This window comes from Ammospiza caudacuta, chromosome 10 (assembly GCF_027887145.1).
Source record: "Ammospiza caudacuta isolate bAmmCau1 chromosome 10, bAmmCau1.pri, whole genome shotgun sequence".
NCBI lineage: Eukaryota > Metazoa > Chordata > Aves > Passeriformes > Passerellidae > Ammospiza > Ammospiza caudacuta.
Genome location: NC_080602.1, coordinates 25871679 through 25894608, shown reverse-complemented (window position 1 = coordinate 25894608; position 22930 = coordinate 25871679). Strand labels below are relative to the sequence as shown.

Below are 22930 nucleotides of genomic sequence, written 5' to 3'. Positions count from 1 at the left end.
GGAAACATAACTGGGCAGAGGAAGTGTGTAAATAACCTCCAGAAGCCACTGCCACAAGCCTTTGAAACTCATGACTTAGCAGGGTTACAGATAAGCAGTGAAGTGTTATTGCAGGCAATCAGGGCAATTGACAGTTCCCTGGGAGCGGATGCAGCGCAGAGGTACAAACCCCCAGCTGGGCAGAGCAGGGGACATTGTGCAGGTGCCCTCAGGTCCCAGTTCCAGAACAGGCCCTGCACAAGCCCTGCTGCCATTGCCACTTTCCATCCAGAGGCATGGAAGGGGATGGAGCTGATGTAGGAGTGTGTCACAGTTTTGGGGGCACTGCCTTGTACATGCACCCCCTACTTTGCCTGTAGAGCCTTCAGCAGCCCTGAGCTGCCTGAGAGCTGTCCCTGCCTGTCACTGCAGCCCACACAGCAGGGGCACCATTGCCCTGGATCACTTTGGGCCAACCACCAAACCACCACAGCAATTACAGAGAGCTTCGGGGAGATGCAGCAGACCACAAACAATTTTGTTTATGTGTCCCCAAAGCACTTTTGTCACCTTATGCTGAGGCTTGTTCTGATCTCATTACACTTCACCAAACTGTACCAGGGTGTGAAGCTGGCAGTGTTTGGCTGTCCAAGAACTGTGGTGGCCATAGGCTGGTAGGCCAGACCTGAGTTGCCGAAATCCAGATAGTTTCCTTGGAGCCAAGAGGTCACCACTGACCAGCAGCACCAAAGCTGTCCCTGGATGAACACACATCCACACAGAGTGCTGGGTGCCCTTGTCCAGCTCAGCTGTGCCCCAGGTCTCCCCTGCCCTGAACGTGCAGGCACCTTTCAGTCTCAGCTGGAAGTGAATTGAAGAAGACACATAATACACATTTGATGTGTAAAGCTGAAACAACCAGTGCATATATTTTTTTATCATGAAATAAGTAGCTTTCTTGCAGATTTCTCACAGGCACACAAACTGTTGATACCTTTAATTACCCATTGTGCTTAATATCTCTTCTTGTACCCCAGGCTCCTTTCTCCATTTTCTTCCTTTCAGTAACACTAAAGATTATTGCTGTTCAAATTTTTTGCTGGTGTATATTGTTTTACATTGTTAAAATGTCAGGTTTGTCTCACTGGCATAATTTTCTAGTATTAATGTTACTGTTTGGCAACACAACTGTATATTCCCCCTGCTGCTGTGAGAGTCACAATTCCCATCCTTTTATTTCTTTTCATTTCTTGTTATGTGAAACATGCAACTCAGATAAAAACATCTATCAGCTTTTTGTTGACTTGATTTCTTACTTAACAGGCAGCAAAATTCTGGTTTAAATAGTTCTAATGAGATAACTTCTAATTTAGAGTTTGAGAATTCTTTTTCATTACTAGATAACAATCAGCCCATGAAATATTGCTGTGTAAGAAAACAACCATTTTACTAGAACACTGTTTATGGTTTTGATCTCATTAGTAATAGGTGTTTTGAAGGAATCATTGTGTCTTTTCTAATCAATACTTTTGTTAGGAAGGAAGTGTTTAACCAGCAGAAATCTACCATCTACTTCTGTTACTGTATTCCCTTGCTTGTATTTTCAAGTTAAATTTCATTTTCTGCACCGTGCATAAAGATGTGTAACCAGAACTTGATCTTGTTTGAAGGTTGTGTCTGTGTTTGGTTCCATACTGTACTTTATTATAACTTTCTTTCTTCAGAGACTGTTCTTACTCCACAAATACTCTTTAGTGTTAAAGTGTAAGACATTGTCCTTATATTCCTTAACTAATGGGTTATTAATAAAATGTTTTGTAAAAAGAGTGGAATTTTACTCACAATTAAGTCTGTTCCAGCTGTGTGAGGCTGTACCTCACTGGCAGAAGCAGTGGTGGGAGCAGAATGCAGGATTCATGCTCACACCACTTCAGGACAGAGCTCATCACCATGAAGGTTGGTATTGTGAGATGATAGTGGTACCTGGTTCCTTAGGGATTCTTCTGGAATTTCAGACATGAGCAGAGTTTGGATTCATTCAGCATTTCTGGATGCTTGCTCCTTCCTCAGGTTTGAACTGATTCCTATAGGAAAAAATATTTGTCCAGTTTCATGCTTCATCTAGCTGGGAATTTTTTAATGGTGAAAATAAGCAGGGGCATCTAGCAATGAGTGATGAGAGTTCTCTTGGGTGGCACAATGGACTGAGCACTTGGTGGCTTGTGTCCAGCAGGATTGGTGAGAGGATACCTGCCAGTGCCCAAGGACACACTATTAACCTCCTGTGCATCTCCCTTCTTCCTGGGATGCGTTCCCTACTTCAGTACATAGTTTCCATTATTACTTTATGCTGCCACGACTACAGAGCCATAAAATCTCATTTTATCTGCATTACAGAGGTAATAAATCTGCACTTAGCACAGTGTTCTCTGATAGTGGTTAAAGGGAACTCTGTCAGACTGTGTAACTCTGATGAGTCTTTCTCCTAATGATAGGTAACCCCACAAACGAGCAAGGAAGGACCTTGGAGGGGTGATGGGTGACTGCAAATCACTCTTCCAGCTCCCAGTTCACAGGATGCTGATTGGAGGCTGCTGAGAGGAGCCACGGTGGGATGGAATGGAGGACAGAGATGGACGGACACGGCAGTTACAGGAGAGAAGTGAAGAGAAAAGTGTCAGGTTTTGTTTCTTTCTCTTCCCAACCTTTGTCACTCTGACACACTGTGTAAGGATGCAGCTGGAAATACACTGCAGTGGGCTTGGGTTTCTCCTGGTCTCAGGTAATTCAGGGAGTTGCAATTGCCAGTGCAGTGTGTGGCCCAGCTCAGCCCTCTGGAACATGGCACAGCCCAAGACAATGGGCTGTGTGATGCAGTGAGGTGGCCAGGACTGCTTCACAGATTCTCAACAGACACAGAGAAAACAGTTTTTGCTGCTTCCAGAAGCAGGACCCGGGGTGGTTCCACCACTGCTGGCATGGCTCTGGCCTCAGTGCCTCCAGGTGGGTGCCACAATTTTAGCTCCCACTCCTCTTTGCTCACTGACCACGAAGCAGATGCTAAAACCTGCATGTACGTATATAAGGGAAAAGCTCCCAGACTGTTAGCAGCCAGGGTAACCACAATTACACATAGAATAATAAATGGAGTGAATTCAGACAAGTTAATCTCCCACTTCATCCACTGAAACTACTAATGGTGTCTTGGGGACCTCAGTTTGCAGTTAATTGGTGTAAATCAGGAGCACGATTGGAGCTGATGGAAATTTGCTGTGCAGGGAGTGAGGGGTGAGTGATGCCCTCAGAGGGCATTGTGGAGAGGGAGGGCAGATGGACAGACAGATTTTGGAGCCTCAGTTTGGGCTGGACACTGTCCCTCCTGTAGCCCTGCTGCTTTTCCAAAGGCTCCGATTTCTGCTCACAGTGTGATAAGCAAATTCCTGCCTCCAGTACAAAGCAACTTTTCTAATCCCTCATGCTTACAGAGCATAGAAAAACGTGAGTGCTCTGAATTCCTGCTCTTAGGTGGCTCCAAAAGCTCCAAACCTGCCTATTCCCTAAAAGATCTTATGGTTTTATGTAAGTCCTATTGTTTGGAGTAGTGGATGATTTCTGAATGTGCCACCAGCACTGTCACCAGTGTCATTTGCAAGGTGTGAGGGTGAAGCTGGTGATACCCTAAACATGTACCTACCTCCCCCAGCCCCTGAGTCCTGCCAGGGCATTTGGCAGCAAAAGCACACAAAATCTCTGGTTCACAGGAGAAGCAGCCCTGTCAAGCACATTGTGCTCAGCTTCGCTTGGAATTATTAATTCCCACAAGCCATCCTCAGTAATAGTTGCCACAAGTCCATGATGGCTTCAAGCGTTACATAAATGCTGATGGGGCCCCATGGCAGGAGCCAGGGAGTCGGAGCAAGAGCACGGCTGGTGCCAAAAGGTCAGGGACAGCACAGAAATTCAGATGTTACCGAGAGGCTGCTGGAGCCAGAGCAAATTCTTCCCCAGCGAAAGGAGGCTCGCACAGCTCAACCCTCTGCTAAACGAAGGAAGCTTTAATGTGGAGCAGATGTAGTGACGTCTTCTTTCCTTGTTAGCCGACTCCGACACATTCAGAGTGCACCATCCAGGGGAACCTCACATTGCCCCTCTTCACAAAGGGTTTTTCACCAGATTTCTAGGAATGGTTACAGGGTTTAGTAACCCAGTCCACAAAATCTGGTTTTAGTCTGAAGAAAGAAATTAGTTAGGATTGACTTTTATTTCATTTTAGTTCCTTTTTGCCAAGCAAATCACACAACACTGAGCTGTCCTTGCAGAGATGGCTTTTGCTGCTAAAAGTCATTATATAAGTTTTGTTTGTGGAGAACATGGGCCAAGGGACAGGATAGGATCAGTTGGAAGGCAGAAAATACCGGGTGGGCACAGGGGCTGAGAGCCATGTAAGAACGTTATCCTTATTTCATACCAGGAGGGCAGACAAATTATCCTGCTGTGGCAGGATTTAGGAGCAGATTCATCCCTTACTGGGTCCTTCCTCACTGGGGCGCCTTCCAAGGTGAGCAGGCTGGCTCAACACCTGCATTACTGACTCAGGTAAGTCACTTAGGATAGCGTTAAAATCAGGAGCACAGAGGTGGGACAAGCCAGGCGGTTCTGCGTTCCTGCGAGGTTGCCCCAGTGAGGGGAGGCAGGTGATGGGAAGGCCCCTGATGCGTCCCTGAAATCCCTGGAGCTCCGTGAAGGGAGCCCTGGGAAGTGAAAGCGGCGAGGGGAGATGCGTGAGGGGGCTCTGGTGACAGGGAGCGGATACCCTTGAGGGGTCTCTGGTGAGGGAGACACATGAGGGGAGAGCGGTGACGGGAGACTCCTGAAGCAGCTCTGGTGAGGGGAGACCTGTGGGGCTGCCTCAGTGACGGGAGAGCTGTGAGGGGGCACCGGTGACAGGGCTTCGGTGTGAGGGAGCTCCGTGAGGTGGCACTGGTGAGAGCAGCCCTGTGAAAGGAGCCCGTGAAGCGGCACCAGTGAGGGAGAGCCGCGAGTGGGTTCTGAAAGACAGGGCTCCTGTGAAGGGAGAAAGGCGAAGGGGCTCTGGTGAGCGAAACACATGAGGGGAGATCTGTGAGGCTCGACCCGTGAGTGGGTTTTGAGACGTGCTCTGTGACGGGAGCTCTGTGACGGGAGTGCCGGGAGGGGGCTCTGGTGAAGGCAGACCCACGAGGCTCCCTACACATTCCCCGCGGGTCCCGGGCGCGGAGTGGCCCCTCACGCAGCCGCCCCCGCCCCTCAGCCCGGCCAGCGCTGCCGGCGCCCCGGCGAATGCGCAAGATGGCGCAAGGCGCTGGCCGCCCGCCCCCCGCCCGCCGGCGGCCCCGCTCCCTCAGCGCCGCCCCCCGCCCGCCCGGCGCGGCGGCGTGTTCGCGCCGAGGGCAGCACCGCTGAGAGCCGCTTTTCCCCTTTTTTCCCTTTCCTTTCCCCCCCCCCCCCCCCTCCCGCCCGCCCCACAGCTGGGGGTGGTTCTCGCCTGGCCGCCCTCCCTCCTCCCCTCCCTCCCTCTCTGCCGGCGGGCTGCTCCCTCCCCGTGGGGCGCAGGGAGGCGAGCCCGCCCGCCCGGGATGCCATGGCTCCGCCGGGCTCCGCGCTGCCCGCCTGCCTGCTGGGGCTGCTGCTGCTTGTCTGCCGCGGAGGTAAGAGCCGGGCTGGGCTGGGGGAGCGGGCGAGGGCGCGGACATGGACCTGCCGCCGCCGCGCCCGGCACCGGCGCCTTTCCCCGTGGCCGCTCCGTCCGTTCGTCCTTCCAGCACTTCGCGTCCCCTCATCACCCCTGAGATGGCCAGGGCATTGCTCGTCCCCTTGTCCCTCGCCATCCCCGCCGCCGGTCCCGTTTCCCCTCGCTCGTTCGCGGTCACTCGCAGCCCCGCACTCTGCCCTTCCCCGTGGCTCGGGGCCGCCGCGGGGGCTGACCGGGGCCGAGCAGCTCCGCGTGTGCCCGCCGCGGCGTGGGGGGTCCCCGCGGGTCAGCGTCCCTCCGCGGGAACGGGGCGCGTTCCTCCCCAAGCACGGGTCGTGGGGGGAACGGAGTCCCGCACCCATCTATCCAGCGCCTTCATCCCCAGCCCATCCCGAAGTGCTCCCTAGGAGCTGTGCTTCCAGTTGGAAGCCCCTTGTGCGGGGGGCTCTGGGGAGGGACGGTGGTGTTTGTGGAGCCCGAGCCCCCACCGCTGGCGCTGGGGAGGGGCGTGGTGGCTGCCGGGGCCGTGGCGTGGCTGGCCATCCACCCTGCCCGGATCGTGAGAGCCGCCGGGATCGTCAGCGGGTGGGAGCGGGAGGCAGCGCCCGACGGACGCGTCGCGTTATGTCAGCAGAGGCTGTGATAGCGAGAGATGTTGGGAGACAAGTTGCAGGGATGAGGGCGAGCAACTTCAGACCTACAAGTATATTGTGCTCTCCTGTAACGCCAGCTCTGTCCGCATTGGTAGCACGGTCCACCTGGCCGGACTACAAAAAGAGCTTTCCCTGGACCTACTGTGCACATGTCCTGCGGATAAATGGCAGTGTTTTTCTTCTACTGGTGATGCATGGGTCTAATCTGACAAAGATGCTGTTCTGCAGCAAAACACCCGTGTGCGTCCTGTTCTAGTCTCTCTTTAAAAGCCTTCTAGATAAGGGAAAGTAGGAACTGAGCAACCTGGGCTAGTGTAAGGTGTCCCTGCCCATATCGGGGGGTTGGAACGGGATGGTCTTTAAAGTCTCCTGCAATCCAAACCATTCTGTGCTTATTCTATGAATTATTCTTAAAAAACCCTGTAAGCAGCTCAGCATGGTTAGAGGGAGAAAAGTGTGTCTTAGATTTATCAAAGATTAGCTGCTAGGGTGTTTAGAAAGCAAAGCTGTGGGTTAGTCGTATCATAAATCTCGCCACGTGGTCCGTAGCAACCGCGCGAGGAGGAGAAGCTAGTGGAACTCGCGGAAAATAGAAATTATTTGTGAAGTGGATGTAATGAAGCAGGTCTTGTTATTGTGTTAAGATTCCTGAGTAGTACAATGAGGATTTTTTTAAAAGTTTGTTTGGTTTGGTTTGGTTTGGTTTTTTTTTTTTTTTTTTTTTTTTTTTTTTTTTTTTTTTTTTTTTTTCTGACGGAGGAAAGGGAAAGAAGTGAATGCTTGAAAGCAGAACTTCAGCAACTTGAATTTGCGGCTGGGTTATCTCCTGCTGCTGTCCAAATTGCCCCGTGTGTTTGTTTATGCTGCGCCTCGGCGGGTCAGCGGCTCCTGACTTCGGGGTGTGTTTTTCTGGCCCTGCTGAGGAGTGTTTGGCTGCACTTTCAAAGTTTTTTGGTTCTGACGGTCTTTTCCCCCCTCCGGTGGGTTTCTGTGCTCTCGGCGTGGTTAACAGCGAGGTAACGTGTTAGTGCGCTCCGCTGAGTTCAGTGAACGCTCCCGCGTCAGTGTCAGCGGCGGAGCAGCCTCGCCGGGGCTGCTGTGTGGGAGCAGTGCTGCGCTGTGCGGGACACGATGCTCCGCTCCCAGCCCTGTGCTTTTCCAGCTCCCCAAAATGCTGCTCTGGCGACTGTGAACCAGGCACTGGGAGCTGCTGGTCAGCCCGCGGGAGTGGGCTCAGCAGCGAGACAGTATTTTCTTTTTTTTTTTTCTTTTCCTTTTTTTTTTTTTTTTTTTAATTTCCTGGAGCTCTTTGTTCTGGGTGGTGGATAGCTTTTGTCTGTTATTGCTGAGCCCGGCATTCAAAGGCAGGCATAGGATACGAGAGGCTCCCCGGCTCTGCTCAGTAACAGCCTTGGAATTAAGCATCGTCATTTATGTTTAAGTAGGCTTAACTTCTAAATTATTGAAGCTATAAGCTTTCACTAATTTCTACTCTGTATGGCTTTGTTGTCTTTTTTTAAGACGAAAAAAAAATATTGCTTTCTACTAAATTGGTGTAATACCCTGTCTTTTTTCTTAATATACGTAGAGAGTATCAGGTATCATTTCCCCAGTAACGCTCAGAGACTCGGTATGAAATTCAAGCCCACGTTTGGGCTTCGTCTCTCTCGGGAGTTCAACAGGAGAATCTCAGGATGCGGTTTTCCCGCGTGGAGGCAGCAGACAGCCCGTGAAAGGGGGCAGGCATTGCACAGCTGTGTCAGTGTGCACCACCTTTGGGACCTGTGCTCAGGGCAAGGCTGGCACAGGGGTGTGACTGAGCAGCCACCCGTGCTCGTGGCACTCAGGCGCCTGCTGGGGCCATCAGGGTGCCCAGAGTGAACTTTGGAAGTGTATAAAGCCAGGTGAGAGAGGGGGCAACAGGACAGGTTGCTCCCCTTCTAGTCTGCCCCACCACCCCCTGAGAATGGAGTTAGAATTATTAAGCTGTTGTAATTGTGCTTCTTGTTACCTGTCAGGCTCTGGATCTGGCACAGAACAAGTTTCCATGCTCACTTAGGAGCTTGCAGAGGGTTCCAGGGGAGAGGATCTGGACAGAGCGTCCCAGATCCAGGATTACAGCCTGGCTTCCCATCCTCTCCATCCTCTTCAATCCCAGGTTTGGCCCATGTGCTGTCAGCCTGGCACGGGCCAGCATGGTTGAGCTCAGCAGCAGCACTGCCAGGCAGAGAGCTGCAACACTGCTCTCATTTTATTTGTGCAAACAAGAAAGTCTCTCTCCCTCTTTCTGTCTGTCTGAACTTTTTTATTTATGATTTCCTTATTTCTCAAGGGTCCTGTGTCACAGTGTGTGAAGTGCCAAGCAGTGACCCCATGCAATGCCAGCCCTTGCTTTACAGACCCTTAGACTCTGCTCCAAAGCCATGCACTTAATTTTGCAGCCTGCAGCAGATCTGGGACAGAAGATGCTTTTTTCTTGGTCCCTTTTCCCCCACAATGTTTCAAGCTTTACACTCCTGGCTCATGATATTGTCCTTTTATTTAACTAACAAAACAATGCAAGAATCTACCTCTGCAGATTAAGAATTCCCATTTAAATCAATTGTGTAACATTAGTCAGAAACAGCAATAGTCCATTCAAAATTATTTTGACATCACAAACTTATTTGAACTTTAGTGGAGCTTTTAGTTTTACAGAGTTTAGAAACTAATAAATTATGTAGCAGGGCTCATGAAAATCTGCCCGAGTCTGCTTATCCAAAAGAATATCCAACATTTTGGTTTTGCAAGAAAATAAAAATAATTGTTTACACATGTTCAGGAGTCATTGGCAAGCTTATAAAACTGATGGTTAAGAAGGCAAACATGTCAATAATTGCACTTTAAGAGACGAGAGAGGCAAATAGGCAAGTGCAGGAGGAAAGCACAGAGCACACTGATCTGGCCCTGCTGTTGTATCAGATAACACCGTGGTATCGCACCCTCCACTTGAGAGCAGCCCAGTCACTTAACAACCCAGACCTGCTCCGTGTTGGTAATTTAAAACCAGAGTTTCAGAGCAGAGTCAAGGATTTGCTGCCTGGGTTTTTTTTTTTGTTTTGTTTTGGTTTTTTTTTTTTTTTTTTTTTTTTTTTTGTTTTTTTTTTTGGTTTGGTTTTTAGTTTTTTGTTGTTGTTGTTGTTCTTGCACATGAGATTGTGTTGATGAAGCTGATGGCAAGTCAGGGGATGTGGGTTGTGGTGAATGGTTCTGCTGAGCTGTGAAGATGCTTTTGCAGAAGGGTCGTTGCTGCTGAAACCTGAGATTAGTGAAAAGAGAGAGAAGAGCTCGTGTTTCAAGGTGCTGGTTTTGGAGTGAGCAGGGATCCATGCAGTGCTCAGCTCCTTGAGAAGAACAAGATGCTTTCCTCCATCCTGAATTTCAGGGTGGGAGGTGATAAGGCAAAAGGGATGGCAGGGAGGAGAGAGTGCTGAGTTTGCTTTTTGTAATTGTATTGATACTAATTGTATCCCCTGGATACAATTAAGGGTTTCAAAGTTTGTCGTGTGCACACTAACATTCCTGCAGAAATACCTTTCCTTCCCTTCCCTTGCATACCATACCAGCCTGCCAGAACTCAAGCTGAAATTCAAGGGCTTGGTGGCAGGGCTGTGTTGGCTGGGGGGGTTTGGCACTGTGATGCCAAGGCACCTGTGGCTCCTTTGGCAGCCTTGTGCCATCCTGCCAGCCACCATCTCTGATGCGTGGGCACTATCACTCACTGAGTGGCCAGTCCATTCCCTGCTGGCTCAGTGCAAGGGCCTGGCTGTGGGGACAGCCCCCTCCCTGATGCTTTCCTGCAGGGTCAGGGAATGAACCGGCTGTTCCCCTGTCCTGTGTTAGAGCAGCCTTGGGAGCTGAAGCCTGCAGGACTCTGGCTCTGGCACAGCATTTCCCGTCTTGGCTGTGCCTTTGCTCTCTATTTGTGCACGGTTGTTCCCTGCTCTGTGTTTGTGCCGCTATTGCCCTCTGTGGTGAGGCTGTGATCTGGTCAGGGCTGTGAAATACTTGGGGAATGCAAATAACAGGGCATCCTACCCATGGCTTGCTGCCATGCTCTCAGGATGCCTGGCTGGATGGAGCTGCTGTGGGTAATTAGCTCAGGAAAGGTCTTTGCCCTTTCCAGCTATACCAACAGGTTTTATCCTGCCTTCTTTAGATATGGGGGAGCCCACAAGGATCGGGGCTTGTCCTAGAAAGGCTCTTTATGCTCTTTATGCTGTGAGTGCTTCCAGAGTGTTCAACAAGCAACCTCCTGGGAATTGCTCAGTCTGGTCTCAAACATCTGAAAATTATTTGGGGCAACTTCTTTGGCTCTTCATGCTCCTTGCCTTCCTCAGCTAAAATTGGTGTCCCCAGTGAGGGCAGCAATGCTGGGTGTTTTTGGGTTCTCTGTCAGGTGTCTGAGAGGTTGTGTTATCCCTCTCTGTTAGGAGGTCAGGGACCTCCTGCAATCGTTTAACAAGTGGATGTGGTTTATGCTCCCTGATGGAAAAATCACTTTATATAACCTCCTGTCCAAAAGGAAAGGGAATAAAAAATTCTGAGCTAGTAAACTTTACTGCCAGCGAGATGTGGGGCCTGTTACAGCCTATTCTCCTCTTCTTTAAATGTAAATTTTCTGGATGCCCTAAAGAGCCAATTTGCACTTTACTGCAGTGCGGTGCTTTTCTCCTTAGGGTCTGGGTCAGGCTCAAGTAGATTTAAGAGGGCACCAGCTGGATTTTTAGGCTGCCAATTTCATCAGCCTGAAGCTTGTTATAATCTGTTGGAGAGCATCTTTCAGGTCCATATATCTCTTCCTTCCATATCCTTCCATTTGCAGAAGGATTTGAATGAAAAACAACCCACCACTGGAAAAACAGGAGCTATTTTTTGTGTTCATGTCCCAACCTGCATCCAGGTTTTTGGTCCTGATACTCACCTATGAAATCCCACTAAAAGCCTCTGGTCCTGCCCGTCTTCTTTTGACTTTATTGGAGCAGGACTGGAGTGGTTATCCTTGGTGGTGGTTATGCTGCTGATTAAGGCTGTGTTATGCTGGGAATAAACGCAATAAATCAGAGGGGGCAAATTTGTGCTGATGTGAGGCAATTTGCAGGTGGATGTCATGCTGTTGGTGAGATGAGGAAGGAGCTGGTACTACCTCAGTCTCCCCAGCAGTGCTCCCAGTGATGCTGCACCAGGAGAAGTGGGGTGGACCCAACTACTCCCACAATATCTCGCCTTGCCACAAGCTCAGAGCAGGCTGTTGGCAGCTTATTTCATCCCTCTGTGATTAATGTTCCCTGTCTAGAACAGGAGTAATAATACAGGCTTCATCTGTCAGGACCACGTGCTCCCAGGGCAGGGATGGCCCTGCTGGCTGCAGCTCTGGATGGGCTCCAGGAGGATGAGCCAGGATGTGACTGAGGTCCTTGGCCATGGATGGCACCGCTAATTAGAGCGGTGACATTAGTCACTGAAGCACAGGAGGGGAAGCCAAAATCATGTTTCCCAAATGGAAAAGGACAATACAGGGGTATAAGCAAGTTCTTTTGAAACCCTGAATGTGCATCACAGTGTCAAGTAAAAAATAATTAAACTTAATTTTATTTTAAATGTACTTCAAAGTGTCTTTTAAGCTTCCCATTAATTCGAAGTTCTTTCTCTCAGCGCTAAATAAATCTCCTGGTTCAAAAGCACAAGTGCTAATTGGTTTCTCTGAGTATGCCTGGCTTGCTTGATCAATAGGGAAGTAGTTTTTGTTAAATATTTGCACATATAGTCACATATTATATTGCTCAGGGAGATGGTAAATGTTTCTCAAAAGGAGACTTGTAGAATGAGGATTTCAGTAATTTTCTTGTGGCCTTTATGTCAGAGCTAATCACACTTCCTCCCTCCATCCCTTTGCAGAAAGCAAAGCAGTTTTCCCTCACGCGCTGCCGGTGTCGAGACAAGCGGGCTGTTCAGCTGCCTGCCCGACGCCGCGGCTCCAACTGCAAACTCGAGCTGCCACCAGCAGAGCTGTACAGTTCCTGCCTCGAGCAGGGACTGCCTGTGAGCCATGCTGCCTTGCAGTCTGTTTTGGGAGGTACCTGGGATTAGAGGGGTTTGGATACACAGCCAGCAGTTGGAGAGGGATGGGACTTTCAGACTCCCTAAGTGAATGTGCACAGCCTCAGCAATTTCCTTGCTGTCTCTCAATTAATTGCACTTTTACTATTTCCATGTGCCTTTGGAGTGTCATTTACTTCCAACTTTGCAGCATCATTTCTGTGCCTCACTGGTAAGAGCAATCAGTTCTTTATGCTGATGGAATTGGGTGGGTTCCTCTCTCCCACCATTATCCCATTCCTTATCCTGTCTGTGCTCTCCCTCTGGCTCCTCTGAGCTGATCTCTAGAGAAAACATCAGGAATCTTCTTATCCCACTATGGAGATTCCATTGGGAGCATCTGTCCCTTTGTCTCTCATCCTGAGTGTCCTGGGAAAAAAGGGCTCTGTGTTCAGAGTTTGCCTTTGAGACAGAGAATAAACAGAGTTTGGCTTCTCCCAGATCTCCAGGTGGGGTGATCTAGCTTCCCCCCATGCATCTGGTTAGTTGGTCACCTGGCCCTGAAACTTCAGGAAGGAGGCAGCAAGATTTCTTCAAGTTTTGATAAGCATCCCATGAGAAAAACTCAAGTTAAGTTGGAATTTGGGTGCTTCTGGACATGCAAGGTGTCTACAGGTAACAAACCAGTTGCACAGTGTCACGCCTCAAGGCACAGTCCTGCTCTTGAGTGCAGCCCAAGGAGACCCCAGGAGCAGTGCCTGTCCCCACTTCAGCAAGTGTCTGAGGAGCCCAGTCCTAATCAGGAGCAGCATCACTCCTGCAGCTCAAGCAGCCTGGAGTGAGGATGCAGACCGAATGTTTATGGAGGCAAACATGATTATCTCCAATCACAGGCCTTAATGATGGTTGTTATAATGACAGCAATTGTGGGAAGGGCATGTAATTATGTTGATTCTTCCTTTTATTGTACATATAATAATAAGCTGTTTTATCTAAGAGTACAGGGGTGCTGGGGGAAGATGGGGCATTTATTTAATTATGGATTTTTTTTCTGATTGCGCATTAGGCTAAATCCTGAAATCTTCAATTTTCTGGAGTCACAAGTCCCTCTTGGCTCAGCATCAGGATGCGAGGGTCCTTATCCTACCTAACTCGCCAGAGCACCCACACAGGGAATGGGGCCCCAGCGTGGTGTTGAGACTCTGGCCACTTTGCAGAAAAATGCAGAGCATTCATCTAATTCCTTAATTTTCACCAAAAAAAAGTAATTGATGGGTTTGTGCTGGCTGCAGTCTGACTTGCTGAGAGGACCCCAGGGCTATCTCATAAAAAAGGAGTCACAGTGAGCGATAGATCACCGAGATGGCTGGAGCTAGCCTGACATTTTAAGACTTAATGGGTTAATAAAGTGTGTGTTTTAGGTGCCTGTCACTAAGTGGGGTTTGTCCATTCCTTGCACACACTCATACCTCGTTGGCAGTACCTTTGGCCTGGCCCTGCAGTACCACTGCTGTCTTTGTCTGCTCCATCCATCTGCCTCGGCTCAGGTTGCACTCAATGTTTATCCCCCGTAATCCAATTTAAGTTGCCATAGAAAGCAGTGGGGATTTACAGGAAGAAAGAAAAAAAAATCTCACTGGGTTTGCAGAGCAGAAAAGACAGACTTTTTTTCTTCTCTTTCTTTAGTGTAACTGCCTCTTCTCATCTCTGTTATTCTTACTATGCATTAACAGTCTGCCCTTCACCCTGCTTTTGAGCCTCGTGTGGGGGGATCCTGTCCTTGGTGGGGTCTCTATGAGGGACAGGTATCACAAAGCCTGTGCTGTGGCTGGTGTTTGACAAGAGATATTGCTTGTGTGCATCCCAGTTCTGTGACTGTCTGTGGAGTTGGTTCCTCTGGGTCCGTGAAAGAGGAAAGAAGCTGTATCACAGGTTGGGAAACCCCCACCTTGAAGGGCACAAGTGAATAGCTCTCTCCGTATTTGGATGAAACTGTAGTTTTCTTACTCTGCTGGAATTTCTTCACCATTGCTCCACTTTAAAAAAACCGAGTTCACCTCCGTCTCTTCATTTACAGCCTTCAAATATCTATATAACTCTTGTTTCTTGGTCTCTTTTTGTCTTTCATGTCTACATATATTTTGGCCAATCTTTAAGCAATAGTTCTATTTCTGTCATCTTCTGTAGTGTCTGATCATGACTACAGGGCAAATTGTACCCTCAAAAGGTGTGCTGTGACCAAGTGAAGCATAACGTGCCAAAGACACAGCGTTTAAATGTTCTTGTGGCAAAAGAAGTAAATTTGGACGTATCTGTGTCATGGAAAGTGAGGGTTTGCCTATTGTTGGTACAAATTCTGCAATAACTTATCTCTCATGGACATCGTTTAGCGTAATTGCTTTGCGAGAAACCTTTTGTGTGGCTGAGCCGGAACATTGTGCATTTGTATTTTGGTGCTTAACTTGCTCTTCATTAAGGGCTGAATAGCACCATGCATTGCCTGTTACAGCGTGAGAGAGACCAAGGCGACAGAAGGGCGCGGTGTTGCGTGCGAGAGGCAAACAGCCTCCTGCTCTGCCAAGCGGGAGAAGTGTCGGGAAGATGCCGGTGGCAATATGGTCTGGATCGGGAGCTGCTGATCCCCCCCTCACCCCCACCGGCTGTGCTGCAAACGGGTCTGGGGCACGGCACAGCCCCTCTGCCTGGCTCTGTGGGGAGAGGAATGGCTTTCCAGCACTGTGTGCTCTTCTGCTCCTGGGCTGGGAATGGCTGATGCCCTATGTTTGTGCAAGCTTTAATTGTCTAATGCTGCACACCTGCAATGGGAGGTGAAAGGCAATCTTCAGGGCAGTATGGAGAGGAGCTAGGGTTTGGCAAGCTGCTGGAGGGCTGTTCCTGCCTGTCCCCTGCACTGGAGCCTCCAAAGGCAGCCTTAAAGGACTTTGCCTGTGGTTGTGCTTTAAGAAATTGCACCCTGAGGTTCAGAGCAACTTGGGAGGCAAAGCGTGCATGTGGGTTTTGTGTTTCTCAGAAACACTTGCACTTTGTAGCACATTCCAAATGTTTCCATCATCCTATTTCCTGCCATAGCAGTTGACTCTTGCTGCTGCTCCTGGACATGCTGCTGACTCTGCCCTACTCTCTTCATTTTAGATTTTGGCCGTTCCTCTGAACTGGCGTTCGTTGTGGAGCCTAGTGATGACATAGCTGTGCAGGAGCAACCCTTGATCCTCTACTGCCAGGTGGAGGGCATCCAGCCCATCACCATCACGTGGCGGAAGAATGGCGTGATGATCGTGGACAGTGAGAATGCCTTTATGTTGGCCAACGGGTCTCTCTACGTCTCCCGCTTCCAGAGGCTGCGGGGAGATGGGTCCTCGGATGAGGGCGAGTACGACTGCATGGCCCAGAACCACTATGGGCTGCTGGTGAGCCGCAAGGCAAAGATTCAGGCAGCAAGTAAGTACAGACACTGTCCCACTCCCACCTCACAGGGCAATCCCACAAGGGGCACTGGCTTTGTTGGGAAACAGGAGGGCAGCATGGTGGGTGCTGGGTTTTCATGGAGCGGGGATTAAAGAGAGGGAAGAGAGAAAAACCCTGGAGCTGGTGTCAAAATCTGGCTGGCATCTAATCTGTGTAGCTGTCCAAATGTGCTCATGAGCTTTCTTGGGTAGAAAACTAAAAGCCACCTTCCAACAGCAAATTCTCTGTGTTGGAGGTGTAAGTTACATTAAAATCATGTGGTGAAGTAGTCTGTGGTTTGTGTATCTCCTGCAGTGAGTTTGGAAGCCTCTTTGCTGTGCAGCACAGCTGGGCTCTGCTTGGCAGGCAGCACTTCCCAAACCATAGGCAAAGACCTCCTGAAGGTCATGGTATCTTTCATTTTGTTATTTAATGCTGGCAGTGTAGAGGCAGCAAGGTCTTATTTACTACCTGGTGTGGCAGTGCCTTTGGGGGCAAGGCTAACAACACCAGACAGATTGTCTAATGGGGGAGCCTGGAGGAGGAGAGAGATGAAAATGCCAGTGAGGGAATGAAATTTAAAGGTGGGGGAGGAAGAACTCCAGGGCAGGCTGTGACTCCAGCTCTGCACGCTACCTGACATTAGCCCATTGCTTTGCCCTGGCCAGAGCAGTTGGGTCCTGTTGGATCTCCTGGTTCTCCCTTGTCAGCTCTGGTTGCTGGTTGGTGTTTGTCCCAGGACTGACACCCAGCAGAGCTGGGGGGTCCGTAGTGGCTTCTATCCCTGTTGTGTTGGTGGCTTTCTTTGCCCACAGTCTGTCTGGGGGCTCTGGGAGTGCAGCCACTGATCCTTTTTGCATTTAACCAGAAGTTGCTGCTGGATGTAATTTCTGTGTGAGTGTGAGGATGGGTGTGTGGTACAGCCACGAGACCTGACAGAACACTGGTTTGTTAAGTTTTGCTGAAGGGTTCTCGAGCTTGTTTGGCTACTGCTCTTCCTTCTGTGCAAGCAACTTACTAATGCTTCTGTTGCGATTGCAAATATCACCGTGATTTTTTGGTGCAAATCAGGAAAAGTCTAAGGCAAAGTCTGGGGCTGAGGTCTTGTCTGCCTTTCCCAAACTGGGGGCCTTTTGGAACGCCGCCGCCCGCTCCCCGCAGTGCCAGGGCCGGCTGGCAGCCCACCAAGGGAACACTCCAGCCCTTGTGTATAACAATTCCCGAGTACATGAAGTGGCCATCTGCAAACCTAGCTTTTCAGGAGTGTAAGAAGTGACATTGTCCAGGAGCCAAGGGCTTTGGGGCCTTGCCAGATTAGCAGCTGGATCTCAGACTTGTCAGTCTTGTGGTGCTAAACCTTGGAGCACTTTTGGTGAATGGCTCTGGCATTTATGAGCTGGAAGCCGACTCATGCACAAGCATAATGCCAAACTTCTTGGACCTGTAAACTGGAGACATGAGAGCCAGAGGAATTACCTTTGAGATTGTGGATTGTCAATAAACACTGTTATCTTGGCTCCTGCATCAATATGTATGTGATGTGATGTGCGTCCCTGAATAGCGTTTCCTTTTGTAGCCATAGTTTCACATGAATCAAAATGAAAAAGGGATCGTGTTGAAAATGCTCTGGACTCTATTCTAGCTTCAGGCTTGGTTTGTTGCCAGCTCTGAGAAGAGGTCTGGGTGAAGCCAGCACAAACAGCCCCCCCCCCCCCCCCCCCCCCGGCCTTGATGCCACAGGTGCGTGCAGATAATGGGAATCAAACAGGATGTTGTGGGTAAATGTAACCTGCTGCTCAGGGCAAGCTCCCCTGCTGTGCCTGAGCCGCAGGAACACACACTTGCACTTAGGCATCTGCTTAATCGTAGATGAAATCTCCTGAGAATGAATCACAGTTGTACCCTGAGCCCCCAAGTCTCAGGGTGGTTATACACAAGAGACAGTGGTTTTCCTTGCTCCAAGTCCCAATCAGCAAGTCAAAGGAGAAGGGTAATTATCCCCATTTTAGGGACTTTTGCATCGCAGGAATGGGTGCTGGCTGCCTGGAAGGGAAAGGGAAAAAAAGCCAAGCGCTAAGCAGACCTTTGCAGAGCAGAGTAAATACTGCCAGTGGGTAAAACCTCATCCCAGTGCTGATCTCTTCTTCCCTCTGAGCCTGACATCTGAACACAAAAGCAAAGGAGAAATAAAAACCTTTCACAAACAAAAATCTTGAAAGTTGATCAAGGCCATGCTACAGAGGAATAAAAGAGATCTGACAGAGCGGAGCCCCTCGAGAGCTCTGTTGCACTTTTCGCTGTCTTCAAAGGCAGGCTGTTAGTCTCGTATCACTGTTACAGACCCCGGCTTTGTATTATTGCTTGGAATATAATCTTCTTGGCTTGGAGGAATGTACATATTTGCATTCAGGAAATGTGGGCTCAATATCATATTTTTATGTTTCAAATTTACTTCAACACTTGGCATTGAGTAAAATTTAACTGGAAGAATATGCTGCTCTCAGCCACTGCGCGTGAGCCCTTGATGAGCTCAAGGTGCTAGCAGTTTCCTCACCAAGAGGGCACATCTTAAACCCTTCCTCCTAAAAATTAACTCATTAAATTGATTTCATTAAATTCTGGGGTATTTCTGTATGTCGCCATTGTTAATCAAAGATACTCAGTGGAAGGAAGCAGACCTTGGGTGGTTTATGGACTGGCTGGTCAGGTGCTAAAAACACTGATAATATTTTTGTAGTTTTTTTGAACAAGCACAAGTGTGCAAGAAGCCTACGTGTGACTGAGCTGAGCAGGGAGGTCCTCAGCATTTCTACCCTCTGCCTAACACCCTGGTTGGAATTCTTTCAGTTGCTGTTTCTGTGTCTGTTCAAACCCTGGTGTGTTAGTTTAAAAGGTTGTGGAATGCAACATGTTTTTATAATCTGATCAGGTTATTGAATACAGATCCTTTCTGTCTCTCAATGACAGTTCTGTAGTTTCGCATGACTCCGAGCTGTCTTAATTAAAATCAGTTTCATATCAGAGTGTTCTCTGGGGCACGGCTTGGCTGGGTTTTCACAGGTCTCTGAGGAGCTAGATTTCCCCTATGCATGCCAGAAGCTGAGCATGCTTTGGCTCTCTGTGGATGAAGATACCCTCTGAGCAATTTTAACATCCAGAGTCCACTCCTCAGGAAGGTGGGCTCCCGAGAACACAGCCACCTTTCTTCTCATCACCACCCTTTGCTTAACTTGGCCTCACTTGCTCTGATTGTGTCATCTCGTGGCATTTCAGCTCTTTTTGCCAATGCTGTAATTTGATGGACCTGGCTCCACATCATCATAAATCACAGCCCAGCCAGTGGAGTAAGACCCATTGATTATATCACTCAATAACAAGCAGTTATCACTAATTGGAAATCACCATCAAACTGGATATCAGATCAGGCTCTGCACGTATCCAGCTTGAGAGTAGAAATTTTCCCTGTTTGATCTGATGCTATAATCCCCCCCACCCCAAAAATAAAACAACACACAAAAAACACACCTAAAAAAAGGAACAAGGGGAATTAAGTCAATGGTGCAATTTACACCCAATTTCCTGAAGTTTGGTGAATTGGACCTGCCCTGTATTTGAAGTACTGCAGGACCTGATAATAACTCCGGACAGATCTGAGCTTGTAAAGGCATTTTCTTCCCTATGTCTTGCTGCAGGGTGACTGGTTTGTAGTTAAGCATAGCAGCACACATCTCTATGCCCTTCTCTTCTTCCTGACCCCCTTTCCTTCTGCATCCTGTCCCAAATTCTGCTCCTGCATCCCACTGTGTGTGGCTGTCTGTGGCACTTACCCTGCCAGCAGGAGGGCAGGATTGATAGCTTGGGCAAGGCAGATGCTGTGACTCCTCTCTGCATTGATCCCTGCAGACAGCAGCAGCAGCTCCCCTCACCCAGCCTAGGGACAAGCATGCTGTCCCACAAACACACTGGCCACTGTGGCCTCGAGGCCAAAGGTCTTCAAGTCATCAGCAAGATACAGAAGTAGGGAGGGCTGGTGCATATGAAACTTGCAGGTTGGTTTCCCTGCCAAGCTGTGTGGCTAGGGGAGGAGGTTGGGAACCCAACAGGGATTTTAAAGCAGCAAAGATCTTCCCATCGTTTCAGCTCCTCTGCACAGAATATATTCAGGGTTTAACCTGCAGCCCCCTTTCCAGGCTCTGGGGTGGTGGGAAGAGCTGCTGAGCCCAAATAATGGCAGCATTTATAAGAGTGTAGAGACAAGAAGGAAGTCTAAAAGGATTAGGGAGAGACAAAGGGGGCTGATTATTTTATGGGTCACAATACAAGGCATTAGAGTAAGATCACAAAGGGATGTAATTACAAAAGAAGGCCATACTGGGGGGGATCAATCCAGGATTAGAGTGGGAAATGTTTTTACACAGTTTTGTTCCACTCATTATGAAGTTAGCATTTTAAATTAAGGTTTAAATAAGGTGGCACCAAAGTTGTCACCAAGGTATTTCCTGGGCAATGCCACTGTTCGGATGCAGATTGTGAGTCTCAGCTCAAAACATCAAGGCAGACCTTAAACACGTGGGTTTGCTGTTGGTTTCTCTTGTGCCTGTGCAGTATCTGTGTTGTCAGCAGAGCCCTACCTATGGCTTGTGCTTAGGACTAGTTAACCTGTTTTTGCTGTTGGGGGTGGAATGCTTTTGTGACTCCTTGTTTTACTGGTGCAAAATGTGCTGGAGGTAAAGGTCTGCCCTGGTGTCAGTTACAGCTCTGGAGACGTCTTCCTTTTACTCCCAGGAACTTTTCTGCTAATGGTTATTTGAATTTTCTTGCAGTTTAACTCTTGGTGTTGTGTGCCAAGTTTCCTCCATCCATAAACTAGATTTTTTTCCCCCTCTGTTGTGGCTCTGCTCATATTTATTGCCCTTTCTTCTCCAATGCTTAGCAGAAGGGCTCAGCCCTAATGCCAGTGATGTTTCTATATTGTCTGTGCTTTGAGTGCTTATGGCAAGCCCAGAGCAAATTCCGGGCTTGCAGCAGTGGGTCTCAGAGGGGAAAAATACCCATGAGGAATTACTAAAGGAAAAAAATGAGAGCAAAAGAAATTAAGTAAAGCAGAAACACTGTGAGAGGTTTCCAGGAGATGGATATGATGGGTGAGTGGGTTATTTCCCTCCATCAGCTCTTTTGGCTGCCCCAGGACATGCTGGTTCACGTGATGCTGCCTCTCACATCTATACTGTTGCAGTACAGTTGGCCCTGTGTGTGCTGCAAAACAAATGTACAAATATAGGAGTCACCAGGGGAAAATTGGAGATTTGACTGGGAATTTTAGTAGATTTGCAGGATTAAAAGAGTTTGTCACTTACCACCCACTGCATTTCAGCGTCTGCATGTAACAGTCAGGATTCATCCTGAGACTTGAGCATATTATAAGACCATATTTCTTTTGGCTGCTCATTTCTTAGCAGTGTGATAGTTATTTAAATATCATCTTGCACTTCTTTCCAAGGCTTCTAACATGGATGCGCCAACCTTAGCTCCGGCAGCGTTATCTCTCATATAGGGGGTTTGCACTGCAGGCAGTAATGTCACTTAGTCATTTATAGAAAGCTCAGGGGAAATATATCAGAAGAATTTCATTAATGGCAGCACTGTTGAGTTATTTGTCTCAATTAACTCTTGGAGCACAGCGAGGAAGTTCTGACATCTCTGCAGCCTGCACCTGCAGTATGAGGCAGTTCTCTGCTTCTTTTTTAAGGTGGGTTGAAGCTCTGTGATACCTGCAAGGGCAGTCCTGTGGGGACAGCACAGTGCCCAGCCCTGTGTGCCTGTACCCTGCTCATCCCTCTGCCTGCTGCTCTGCTCCAGCCTCTCCTCAAAGTATTGGGCCACTCTCCTGTATTATTTTAGTCAGGAGGGTGGGTCTCTGCTTATATGGCTTGCATTCTCATTTTGCCCTACAAGGGTCCCAGCTGGCTATGGTGTGGCCAGTGACATCCATGTACCTGCTGTGCCTCAGTTTCCCTTCTCTGAAGCCAGGATGTGTTTACAGTCAGTGCCGTGATTTGCACACTCCTGTGAACACCTGGGGGGCGAAACTGCTGTTTTGTGTTTGTCAGGGACCCAGGTTAGCTGGCCATGGTGTTTCACCTGCACTGTTGTTTCTCTCCGAGGGGTGCACAGTGCTGGGGCCAGACTGGGGCCCAGGTGAGAGAGGAGCTGCTTTTCTGCCACTGTTCATTGCCAAGACTGTGAGTAGGAATCAGTTTTGGGGGGCATTTCACCAGAGCAATCAATGCTCCTGATCTAGTGAGTAACCTTTGAATATTTGGGGTCTTTGGGTGCAGTGTGATATGAGTGAGGTCAGACCTCACAAATCCCTCCTTACGGGTGAGTCCCTGCACAGGTGCCAAAGCTGCTTTCCCAGAGCTGGCAGGATGGGACCCGGGAGAGACATCAGCCAGAGCTTCCTGACATCAGGGGATGCTGGATCTGACTATGCACCTCCTCTTCCGCTCTGGTTTCGGCTTTAGCCACCATGGCAGCCCTGTTGCTGGGAAGGGAGTCTGCTCCACTCCTCCTAGGCACAGCATATGGTTTTCAGAGAGGTTCTTGCTTTAAACCCAATTTTACAGTTGGGTTGACTGAGGCAAAAGGAGGTCAAACGATTCGCCTGAGGTCACCCAATAAGTGGCTGGGATTAAATCTCAGCCCAGGACGCTGCCCGTTCCCAGGGCTGGCTGTGCTGGCCGGACCAGATGGCCTCTGAATGCGGCGTCAAGATCCTCAGCTTTTTCCCCACCTCATTGTTCTCCATTGTGGGCTTCTGAATGCAGGACCTTGAAAGTGAGAGTCATTTGGATTTGCTGAGTCCAAGTTATTCTGTTTAATGACATGAATTTGCAGGAGGGGTTTAAACACACTGTTTGCTACTGAGGTTGGAATTTTGAAGAGATTTGCTCTTTGCTTTGGTTTTCTGATGTTAAAACTCTCTCTGCCAGACCAGCTAAAATTGGTCCCTAACTCTTTCAGC

General features: G+C 49.0%; 1 protein-coding gene across 1 annotated transcript in view; it reads left to right on the top strand.

Annotated features, from left to right (window-relative positions):
* The first annotated feature begins 5576 nt into the window (after positions 1-5576).
* The window catches only part of IGDCC3 (immunoglobulin superfamily DCC subclass member 3), a 94454-nt gene continuing 77100 nt past the window's right edge, over positions 5577-22930 (top strand). The window contains exons 1-2 of the mRNA XM_058811614.1: positions 5577-5666; positions 15595-15900. Of these exons, the coding sequence (XP_058667597.1) occupies positions 5600-5666; positions 15595-15900 (373 nt within the window). The 5' untranslated portion in view covers positions 5577-5599. The remainder of the gene's footprint in view (positions 5667-15594; positions 15901-22930) is intronic.